The sequence below is a fragment of the Nothobranchius furzeri genome, chromosome 18, assembly GCF_043380555.1.
Source record: "Nothobranchius furzeri strain GRZ-AD chromosome 18, NfurGRZ-RIMD1, whole genome shotgun sequence".
NCBI classification, from domain to species: Eukaryota; Metazoa; Chordata; class Actinopteri; order Cyprinodontiformes; family Nothobranchiidae; genus Nothobranchius; species Nothobranchius furzeri.
The window spans coordinates 4,623,436-4,634,804 of NC_091758.1; the positions used below are offsets into that span (position 1 = coordinate 4,623,436).

General features: G+C 44.8%; 1 protein-coding gene across 2 annotated transcripts; it reads left to right on the plus strand.

The window, feature by feature from the left end:
* The first annotated feature begins 211 nt into the window (after positions 1 to 211).
* Positions 212 to 5,012, plus strand: LOC129154787 (spectrin alpha chain, non-erythrocytic 1-like). Of its 2 annotated transcripts, XM_070547212.1 has the most exons (7): positions 260 to 858; positions 3,621 to 3,743; positions 3,814 to 4,031; positions 4,455 to 4,547; positions 4,658 to 4,762; positions 4,833 to 4,865; positions 4,950 to 5,012. In XM_070547212.1, the coding sequence occupies exons 4-7, from the start codon at positions 4,482 to 4,484 to the stop codon at positions 4,980 to 4,982; spliced, it is 237 nt and encodes a 78-aa protein (XP_070403313.1). In that variant the 5' UTR covers positions 260 to 858; positions 3,621 to 3,743; positions 3,814 to 4,031; positions 4,455 to 4,481; the 3' UTR covers positions 4,983 to 5,012. The 2 variants fall into 2 exon arrangements, with proteins under 2 accessions (XP_070403312.1, XP_070403313.1); XM_070547211.1 differs by having other exon boundaries at positions 212 to 858; positions 4,833 to 5,004.
* The last annotated feature ends 6,357 nt before the right edge of the window (positions 5,013 to 11,369 follow it).

An 11,369-nucleotide genomic window follows, 5' to 3' on the forward strand; every position in this document is an offset into this window, starting at 1 on the left:
TCAGGAGAACAATGACAAAAAAAGAGAATTTTCTAATATCCTGTTCTCCTCAAAACACACATTTTAATTGATTCTGATATTCAGGAAAACATGGATTTATCTTATAGTTTCCTCCTTCAACAAAAAAAAAAAAACTGCCTGCAGCCAGCTCGCCACACCAAACAGCTAAACTACTTGAAAATGATTTAATAAAGTTATGAAACAATCTGATTTACCTTTTGTCTGCAAATATGCATTAGCACATATGTGCACATGGACAAAGAAGAGGGTTTAAAACATTTTGTAAAAGCAAATCTAGACTCACTGAAGTCAAATTTGGCAACCCTGGTTTTACCCAAGCCCCCACAATGCCGCTCTAAAAATGGTCCCATCCCGGAACTAAGAAAAATTGCAGTTCCACCCTCATCCGCTGGGGGCTGGTGCCAGAAGCGAGCAAATCCTCATAGACTCCCATGTTAAAAATGCCGATTTCACAGCAGAAATAAACATGTTTACAGCCTGGTACCAAAACATGTTTTTTGTCTAAATTATCTAGTTTATACTCATGACAACTCTGAGGGGGGTGAATTTTTTTCTCACTCTTCTGTTTAAGTGTATTGAAAGCCTAAAATTCTGTATAATTAATGAGCATCCGACACACGTGACCGCCGCCTCAGACCCACATGACCACAGAGCTAGCTCCGTGGAAAGGCCTCAGTAGAGCCTCGGTCTGGCTTGGAAACTGCTCCGGCATTTTGAGTCTCTGTGTTTGTGTATTCTTCTTTGGATATTATTGGTGCAATTGTTGGACAAAATGACTTGCAGTGGTATTAATTGCACTAATAGAGCGTCCAAGGAGTCTCCACTTCATTTTTTTCGGTAAGTTAAAATCTATATTCGTATTTATGTCACTGCCACCTTTAAACTAGCTGAGTTTACCGAAGTAGCTAGCTAACTATCAGTTTAACATGTAGCATGTACTGTTTAACCATGAAATTTAAATGTAAAATACGGTAAAATAATTAATAGGGCATATTTAGATGGGTAATAGGGTAAAACCCAGTGCATTTAAGATAAAAATGGGTTGAAATATGACGGAGCGCTAAGAGGGAGACTTCTGTGTCCAATCTTCCATCCGGTAATCCCCAGCGGTCAGGCCGGGCAGCCTGACCGATCCGGCGCCTACTTGCTGCGCGGTCTGACCGCTCGTGGAGTTTTTCATGTCTGACTTTAACCGCATCTAATACTGTATTACGGCGTGAGCGCAACAGCGACAACTTAATATCGATGTGTGAGCAGCCTGAGTGGTAGGGTGTTTTCATCTGAACCCTTAAAACCTCCAGCAGGCTATGCTGCACTATTGACGTGTTAGCGCGCGGCGCTAACAACTTAGCAACGTGACATGTCTCTGAGAAAGCGTAAAACACGGACGCTTCTTCTGAAGCGGAAAATAACACCTCTTCTTAAGCAGAGCAGGATGTCGCCTCGGCTCGTTCACGGCCGAGCCGGACTGAGCTCGATAACATTGACCAAGCACAGCCACTGGGCCGTTGTAGCTGCCACCAGACCTGCTGAAGGAACTCCAGCGGGTTTCATCAGACTCGTAAAGTTTCTTGTTTTTGCTGGGGATTTCTGTATTTTACCGCTCCCTCCTGCAGTCTTCTAGCCTAGTGAACTAGACCAAATTCTTGCTTTGCAAAGAATGGTCTAGGCACGCTCCATTGGAACCTCAGCAGCTCCTACCAGGACTCTGGCTAGCCAATCACAGCTCTCTAGAGGGGTTTCAAACACATAAAGAGCTGTGATTGGTCCATAATGGTGGGCCTATCATAGTGCTCTATCTGCTTAGTGAACAAATCACAGAGCTTTATCGCTTTGTGGGCCAATCAGGGCACTCTATATGCCTGGTGGGTGGGATGATGCAACAGAGTGAAACAAGAGTATGTCACATTCATTGTCCAATGGAATGTGGAGATCATTTGAAAGACAACGGTGGAACCCGCCCCACAACCGAGAGCCGTCAATGGAGCATGGCCAGACTAAATAATACATTTATTTAGTCTGGCTTTCCAGGCTAGCAGTCTTCCCCTATTAAAATTTAAAATGTGTAACTTTATGTATTGTGATGAATGACTAATATTCATGTAAAACTAAAACGTTAGGCATTTAGGGGGAAAAAACAAAATAATAAACATTATACAGATGTCAAATAAATCAAACTGTAATTAAACTATATATTTTCAAAGTCATATAGACAGCATGATGGTTTGTGTGATCCGCGCGGTTTCACTTACACCCCTTTAATGATCAGGCTGTTTTTTATTATTTTTATCAGCTGATAGCAGTTAAAATTATGATAAAAAATACTTTTATCTGTTTTTGATAACTTAATGCCCAGGAAGAGCATCTTCTCTAGACATTAAATATAACCCAAATGTTTTATTATGAGCAGATCTGATGAAGGTGTAGACAAGCAGTCTGCAAAGTAAAACTTGTTTAGAGTCCAAACTCTTACTAAAGCTTTTGAAAAGAAAAAATGGTTGAATTTTGAGAAATATCCACAACAGGGGAGCGAGACCTCTGAAAAATGTAAATTTTCTCTGAATTCATAGAATAATGTGAAGATTCTGGGAAAAGTTGGGATTCTGAGATTAAAACATAAATCTTTCTTATCATAATTCTGGCAGTTTTTGTGTCCTTCTGCTGTGGAAAGTCGTGCAACATGAAGATACTGAGAAGATGCTTACAACCTGTATTTTTATTCCATCCATAAATAAAATCATGAGCTATTTTTTTAATCCAAATTTGATCCAAAGGGCCATCGTTGGTTCCAGACCCGTTCTAGAACATTCCTCTAATCTTAAAGTCATCATCAGTTTCTTCCTTTTAACAAATATTTATTTGTTCAAATATTTAATATTTATAACTGGAATATTTGTTCCTCCCTCTCCCACTGCAGTTAGTCCTGTCCTGCAACCCTGTTTTTGCAGCTTAGTGAAGCCAACCATCACTAACCTGGGGGTGGTTTTGGACCCAGAGATGCGGATGGACTCCCACATTAGCCAGGTGGTTAGATCCTGCTTTTCCCGGCTTTGCCAGCTACCAAAGATGAAGTCCATCCTGAAAGACGTGTCATATTTTCTCCCCAAGCCGGACCTGACCGTCATGTATCGGTCCAAAATAGTGTGATGATATTGTGTTTTTTGTACATAACAGACTTTTTAACAGACAAATTTGTCGCATTCTCCTACACCTCTTCACGGGCTCGCCACAGTAAATATTCTATTTGGCGAGAGATAAACTTTATTGTATTTATCCTAGTGAATCTATAATTAAACGGGTAAACTAGTAGCACCACATCCAACATCAAAGAAAGTAAAATGTTACTATCAGGAGAGGGAGAATGTTTAAGTGGTTAGCAGCAGTGTGCTAGTCGATGGCCCCCTCCATGAGGCCACCACAGCTCAGCAGAACGTCGTTGTAGCTTCTTCTGGGGAGAAAAACACTTACAGAGAAAATAAAGTTAACAGCTGAAATAGCAGGAAATAATACAGTTAAAGAGCAGATTGTAGAAGAAAGAAACCCCTGGGTTAAACTGGTCTGTCTACTGCATAATGCTGAACTCTAACATGTGTCCTCAGGGAAGGACCTGATTGGTGTCCAGAACCTGTTGAAGAAGCACGAGGCTCTGCAGGCTGAGATCACAGGTCATGAACCTCGCATCAAGGCTGTCACCCAGAAAGGAGAGACCATGGTGGAAGAAGGTAGAGCAGGTCTGGTCCTGATATGTTTCTGAGGTGTCTGCAGGTTCTGGCTCACTTTTTTTGGGTCCAGGTCACTTCGCTGGTGAGTAAGTGAAGACTAAACTGTGGGAGCTTCATGGACGTTGGGACACGCTGAAGGCCAAGGCGTCCCAGAGGAGGCAGGACCTGGAGGACTCTCTGCAGGCCCAGCAGTACTTTGCGGATGCTAATGAGGCCGAGTCCTGGATGAGGGAGAAGGAGCCCATCGTTGGAAGTCCAGACTAAGGGAAAGACGAGGACTTGGCCGAGGTATGGAAGTCCCTTCCTGAGAAACTCCAATCGCTTTTCTTTGCTCTCTTTCCAGTCCTTCATAATTAGTGTTTCTGTATTTGGCATTTCCTTCGGTTGTCAACCAGACGTCGTTGCTCGTTTGAGCGTCTCATGGGTTAGGGGTAGAAGTGCTGGCCTCGCACAGGAAGTGATGACAAATGTGTTCCCGTCGCTCTTATTTCAAACGGTTTACAAGCTGTGATGTGTGTTCCCGCTGCAGAGCAGCCATGACACGTGGCAGCCGGCAGAAGGCTCACGCTTTTCCACTAAACACCCGCAGAGCTGCGTCTGCGGTGAACTGAGCAGGGTTTGTTTTACGGTGGCGGATCCGATTGGACCATCGCTGCGAGAAAGCTCCACTTGTGTCAGACGAGCTGAAGGTTCTGAGGTTCTGCTCCACAGGCTCTCCTGAAGAAGCACGAGGCCCTGATGTCGGACCTGTCGGCTTACGGCAGCAGCATCCAGGCCCTGAAGGAGCAGGCCCAGTCCTGCAGGGTGAGTTCAGAACCCTCGGCCCGTCAGAACATTCTTATCCACCACGTTCTAACACCAGACCTGTTAACCCGAACGCAACAAGGTAATCAGCAGGTGCTTTTGTCCTGCAGGACCTGAAGGCCAACGAGTCCCGCCTGAGGGACATCAACAAGGTGGCATCTGAACTGGAGTCAGAAGGTCTGATGGCTGAGGAGGCTCCTATGGTTCAGGCTCAGGTGAGCGTCACCTGTCTGCAGCAGCTGGTCCCTCTCACTTCCTGGTTTAACTCTGCTCGTCTGTTTGTAGCAACAAAAACATCTGGGTTCTGCTCCTGGAAAGGTGCATGTTGTCCTCCGCCTCCACCAGAACCAGACGTGGTGTTTATGTTACCACTCATTTGTTTGTTTGTTTGTTTGTTTACAGGATGAAGCCGACTCTAACACGGCGTCACCCTGAAAGGTGAGTTCATTCAGCTGATCAGAGGTCACCTCTGATGGCAGCAGTCACGGCCGACCGTGCTGACATCACACAGGAATTCAGGTGACCCGGCAGGCACCAGGTGCTGGTGAAAGTGGGGACATGTCAGCTGGTTGCCATGGCTACAGTTATCTTTATGCATCTGTATGACTGCTGACTGGTGTGTGTTTCCTGTGACCTTTGACCTCAGACCGTACGGTTGGGCGTTCAGACGATGGCTAACTTTAATTCCATCAAGGTAAGAGGAAGCTCTTCCCTTCCTGTCTGAGCGATCCGTCTCCAGGTTTCTTCGTCCGGCGTCCAGCCCGCTGGCGTCCACCTTCATCTCACCTTCATCTCATCTCACTTCATTTATAGTGCAATACTTTCACATTATCATTTTCCCACACTTCTGTATACCTGTATTTTTTTGTTTTTCAATAAAGAATGACAAATTATTTAAGTTTGGTTTTTGTTGCACACAAATATATATCTGTAAAAAATATCTACAAAGCTAATGTTTACATAACAAGTATGATTGGGTTTTGCAATACGGCACTCAAGTTTATTTTAGTAAGATTTTCAAACCAAGTAAAGTTAGTAAAGAACACATTTCTATTGTCTGCTAAGAAACTGTTGGGATTTAAAATGGGCCTGTTGTACAAATAACTTGTAAATGATTATTCCTCACTTTTGTCTTAACCAAAGAAATTCCAGTAATTGAGCAAAAACATTTATTTTTAACACTCTAGTTTATAAAACAGGGCGCAAAGTGTCGGCACATGTATGTATGTCGATGGTCCACCCCAACCAAACCAAGAGACACAGACGTCAGGGAGGCCAAGGTTGTCTCTGCAGCTCTCTGGGCACCACGCCTCACTCAGCTGTCTCCAATGATCCAAATGGCTATGGAGGAAAAAATAACAGGTTTGGCCTAGCTGTTTAAAGTACAAAACCATTCATGAAGTGGTCAAGACAAGTACTTGGTACTTACACTTGCTGCTTTGTGTAGCTGACGTTGACACACAGGCTGCCATGGTGACCTTTTAATAGATCTAAGAAAAAAATGTAATAAAAGAATGAAACTTAAAAACTCCCAGACCTCATGTCATATTTACTAATCAGCTATGGCTGATTTGTTTGGATCACAGTGAGTTACACTAATTCTAATATATTTTTATTTCTATTATACATACATACTTTTTAACTGTTATTTTCACATGACTGTTATCAGGCTCTCTTGTTCTGGTTCTGATGATAACTCTGTCTTCCAGTAAGTTATCTTGTGCTTACTTCATCTGTAGAATGTCTCTTTACTTTTGGTAAATTGTACTGAGTCCAGAATAAAGACTAGTTGGCTGTACAAGATACAAACAAGGATTACGTTTTGGAAATATATGAAACACCGCCAGCATCTGTTAGAGCCTGTGGCGGGGTGCTGAGGGCCGGCTCCAGCCCAGGAATGAGCTCTACACGCCGGCCGGGAGGGTTTCAAACACCGCCATCCTCTCCTCTGCTGGCTGTTCATTCTGTTATGGTTACCGGTGCTTGTGTTGCAATGTGAAACGCTTGGTCTCAGATTTTGAAAGAAAGATAATAAAATATCCCCCCAAAATACGACTTAAATATATTTTCTCTTCTTCATGATACATGTAATGGCTGGTGCGACTCAGGAGTGATAGCGCCGAAAAAAACTGTACTGAAAACTTGCTCAAAGCAAAATGTATTCATTACGGAAATAAATTATAAACTTACCGATTTAAAACTTTTTTTAATACAGGTACTTCTCACGAACAGGCGCAGAAAACCTCCACCTAAACTCCGTGTGAGGTTCAGGTCGATGGGCGTTCCAGTTAGCTCCGGTTGGGTTGAAGCTAGGTGGCTACATCCGTTAGCTCGGCTCCCACCTCCGCTTTAGCTTTGGGTTAGCCAGGGTTAGCTTCAGGTTAGCTCGTAGCTAGTTCGCCTGGGTGTCGTCACTCGAGCCCAGCCTTACAGCCACACCCTCAGCGCCTCCTCTCTTCCCTTTTATGGAGTTGTCTGGGCTGGACGGAACCTGTGACACGGTCAAAATGGCGGTGGTGGCCACCTCCCATTATAGACAACAAACGTGTTATTGAAGCCAATGGAATCCGTTTGTCCAGTATTTACAGTCTATGGTTTTACCCAATGACACAGTGTCATGAGAGGACACTGTTAGCTGTTAGGTTCACTTTTATCCACAGATACAATTAGTTTAAACCTTTGTGAATGATTGCCACTCACATCCAACCACTCCCTTAAAGCATTCAGATGGAGTATCAGTGTTAGTACCTTCATCAGAAATCTGCCATGTCCAGAGCTACACATGTCTGCTGCCCTCAGGGCAAGGGCCAATTTTCTTTGTTTACCACAATTTTTTTACACAACCACAGAGCAAAATATATATATTTTGTATTAATTTTAGAAAATATGCAGTTCAGAGTAAAAGACAAGGTTTTTGAAAATTATTATTTCCTATTTCAGACTTTTATAATGTTCAATAAGGATGCTCATCAATAGGAAGGTATGAGGCTTTAACATATTGCTGCATTTTGTAGGAGCCAGTTCACATTGACGTTTGAGAACATGAATTATCTTCACAACACTTTGTCATGCATATTTTAATTGTGAAAGTAAGTCTCAACCACTGCATTGCTTTCATCTTTTTGATAAACAGACCCCCTCTGTAGAATTGCTCCCCAAGTCAAATGTAATCATCAAAGTGATACACCGAGGCGTCCTTGTGGCTCCTATGGCTCAGTCATGCATTCTGGATGCCCCTTTGGTTGAATACGGAACAGCACCTTTGTCGCGTGCCTCTTTTTTCCAAGCCAATCTTTTTCATCTTTCTGCTGAAGATTAATAAAATGAAACCACTAAAATTAGGACACAACTTGACAAGTACTGAATGCACACATACACACACGCACGCGCGCACACACACACACACACACACATACACACACACACACACACACACACACACACACCCTTGTGCATGGACAAACCAAAAACATTCATCCTCACCTACACTTCTTATTATTGGTTATAAAATAAAGTCAAATCATTCACTTAGATTTTTGTCCTTAATGAACCAAATTTTTAGCTCTTGGATTCAAAGCCTTCAGTTTTATCAAAGGCCCTGTCATAAGACCCTGTGTCCACATATGTGGACATTGGCTTCTTGCACTTAATTTTATTCTTTTTAAACTATATATTTAGTGTTATTTAGATACAACTAATATTGACTTAAAGTTAAAAAATGTATTTTTGTCAAAGTTTTACTATTTTATTTTTATTTTTTGTTCATGTTTATGAGAGTTGACTAATGTGTAATAGCTTGATGTGTTTTATCTTTTCAATCACAATAAATACAAATTTGGGTCTTAGGAGGTAAAAGAATATTTGAAATGACTTATGTCCTGAACATGTGTTGATTTAAGTAGTCTGACGCTGTGTTATGTTCTTCTGTGCTGACTTGTCTGTGTTTTGTTGTTTCCTGTTATCTGTACATGTCTTCCACTCAAGCGGTCCCTGTAGTGTAAGCATTAAGTACCGTAATTTCCGTACTATAGAGTGCACCTCAATATAAGCTGCACTACTAAGTTTAAAAAAAAAAAACACGGAACTGTACTTATATAAGCCGCACCGGGCTAAAAGCCACAGATATCTACCGGATATCTACTGAAATGAAAACGTAGTTTAACTGAACGTAACTGAGCTTATCAGTATCAAGCAAAACAAAAAAGTTATTGATTAGTTTGTTCATCAAATCAAAATTTATTTATGAAGCACTTTTCATGCAGATGCAGCTCAAAGCGCTTTACAATATTAAAAACAACCAGACAGCAGTCGGTTTCTCACAACACCCACACAGATTCACATAAAGCCGGGCGGACACTGTGCGACTTTTTCACTCGTAGCACTCAGCTTCAGCTCAAACTGTACGACTTCCTCGCAGGGCAGATCTCACGAGTCATGTGCTCACACTGCACGACCCAGTTCTCGGATGCGACCTGACTGCTCACACTGTACGTCTGGTAGCAACACGTCGGCCCTAAAAATTTGCTAAAAATAGCAATTTTTACACAACACATCAGACTTTTTTGTCTTGTTTTGCCTGTTGTCCTTTGGGAGTGCTGCAGGAGGACACACAGGGATTTATGGGGGTTGGATTAGGAAAACGAAATAAAGAAAGTAAATCTGTGTTTTGTGATCACTTTAATTTGACATGAACACGACAAACACACTTTCTTGACAATCTTTGTGAGTAAAAAAAACGCGTAGAAATAAAAACGAACAGCGTGTGTTATTAGGGAAATAGCGGGCGAGCGGTGTTGATGCAGGATTGCGCATGCGCCGTGAGCGGTTCTGATACTTTTTGGGTCGCAGCTGCTCGCAGCGCCGCTTCAACAGTACAATACCCTCACGAGGGACGAGCGAAATATTAAACACGCCAGAAGTCCGTGCGACCTCACGACTGCTGATCGGCTCAAAAAAGTGAAAAAGTCGCACAGTGTACGCCCGGCTTAAGAGATTCCCTTTGTATCTCCCTCCTCCCACCCTCAATCCCATCCCAAGCAGATGCAAACTCCCGCATGCACGCACGGACACACACACGCACACACGCATGCACGCACACACACACACACGCACACACGTAATAGAGAAAAGGACAGCTGGCTGAGTGCAGATGTAGTGGGTACAAAGAAGACATCCTCCTGCGCACTGAAACCACTGAAGTCATCTTCAGTGTCAGAGTTGAACAGCCTCAGAAGAGCTTCGTCACATACCTTTTCTGTGGCAATGTCAGTGTCGCTGTCTGTGATGCTGTCATCATCCCAGGATGAAGCTGGCTTGAATGAGTTCTATTTCGTATAGTCTTAGCCCTTAAGCTAGCTGCTATTGGAAGGATGATCTCAGCATCAGCCAATCATGAAGTGCTTAAATGTACGCCCACCAATGGTGGGCACCCCTGTGGGTATATAAGTGGAGCGACTCCACTGTTAGCCTCTGTTATCTCTTCAAGCCAAGCTTAAGAGCTTCCTTTAAAGAGCAATTATCCAAGAAGCATTCAACTCACCTACCATGTCCAACGACGCCAGGACCAGCCTGGCCTGCCAGATGCTCCATCTCCAGCGGCAACCTGCACGCCAAGTGTGAGGTCTGTCTCGGGGCTCATCACGCTGGCCTGGCCTTGGCCCCCCAGTCCTCGTGCCCATTTTGTGCCGCTCTGCCCGTGGCCGAAAAGATCGGCCGGGTCGAGTACTTCACCTCCGTCGCCGACGAGGAATTTCCGGTGGCTGGCACGTACTCGCTGGACAAGGCCTTACATTTCTTCAACGTCGGCCAGGAGCCGACTGGCTCCTACCAACTGGACAATGTCAACGACAGTGAGGAGTACGACTAGGCTGGCTGCCATAGCCCTTCTTCCCTCCTGGACAACACGGAGGTCGACGAGCCTCCCTCAGCGGGTCCTTCTGCTTCAGTGACTTCTCGCTCCTCCCTGCCAGCAGTTAGAGCACTGCTCCAGGAGCTGCCTGCCATCATCTCCGCGGCTGTGGTCCGCAAGGGGCTAGCCAGAACTGGCTCCGCCTGAAACAGATGATTTGGGGGGAATTTTCGGGGCAACACAGATGCGCTGTCCAGACCCCATCTGGCCGCGCTTCCCCGCCGCCATGAGCTGCTGGTCCGCCGCCTTCTCCGAACCTGCTAAGCTCAAGGTGCCAATTTCCACATATGCGTCCATTACCAAGGTCGAGGGCTTCTCTGACCAAGGCTGGCCATCCGTTCCTCCACTGGAACCAGACTTGGCCTCGCTGTTTGGCGACAAGAACCACCTCGCTGGCCCGTGAGCAGTTCCCGCTTATAAGCATGACCAGCTGCTGACGCGGCTCACCGATCGCGCACACCAGTGTGCCTTCCAGACCGGCGCTACAGGAAACAACATCGCCTTTCTTGCCTTTGGCGTTTCCAAAATGGTGGAAGAGCTTGACGCTCCTGACGAGTCAAAAACCATCATTACTAAAACTGCTGGTGCCATTCTCAATCTGTGCGCTGCTGTACTCACCGGTTCTGCTCGCATTGCTGCCTGGCAGACCCTTATCCAGTGGGCCTTGTGGCTCAAGGCCCTGCCCTCCATTCCTGAACACCTGCACAGGGAGATGCTGGAAGACCCCATCACCTCTGACATTCTGTTTGGTCCCCATCTTAGGAGTATCATCGAGAGGGCTCAGAAGACAGCTGAACTGTCAGCCACGGTGCGAGATCTGGTCCACCCTCGGTCAGCCTCGCACCCCGGCTGTTCCTCCAGAGGATGGGACGAACGGCGCGGAAACTTCAGGCGCCCAGCTGCACCGCCCGCCC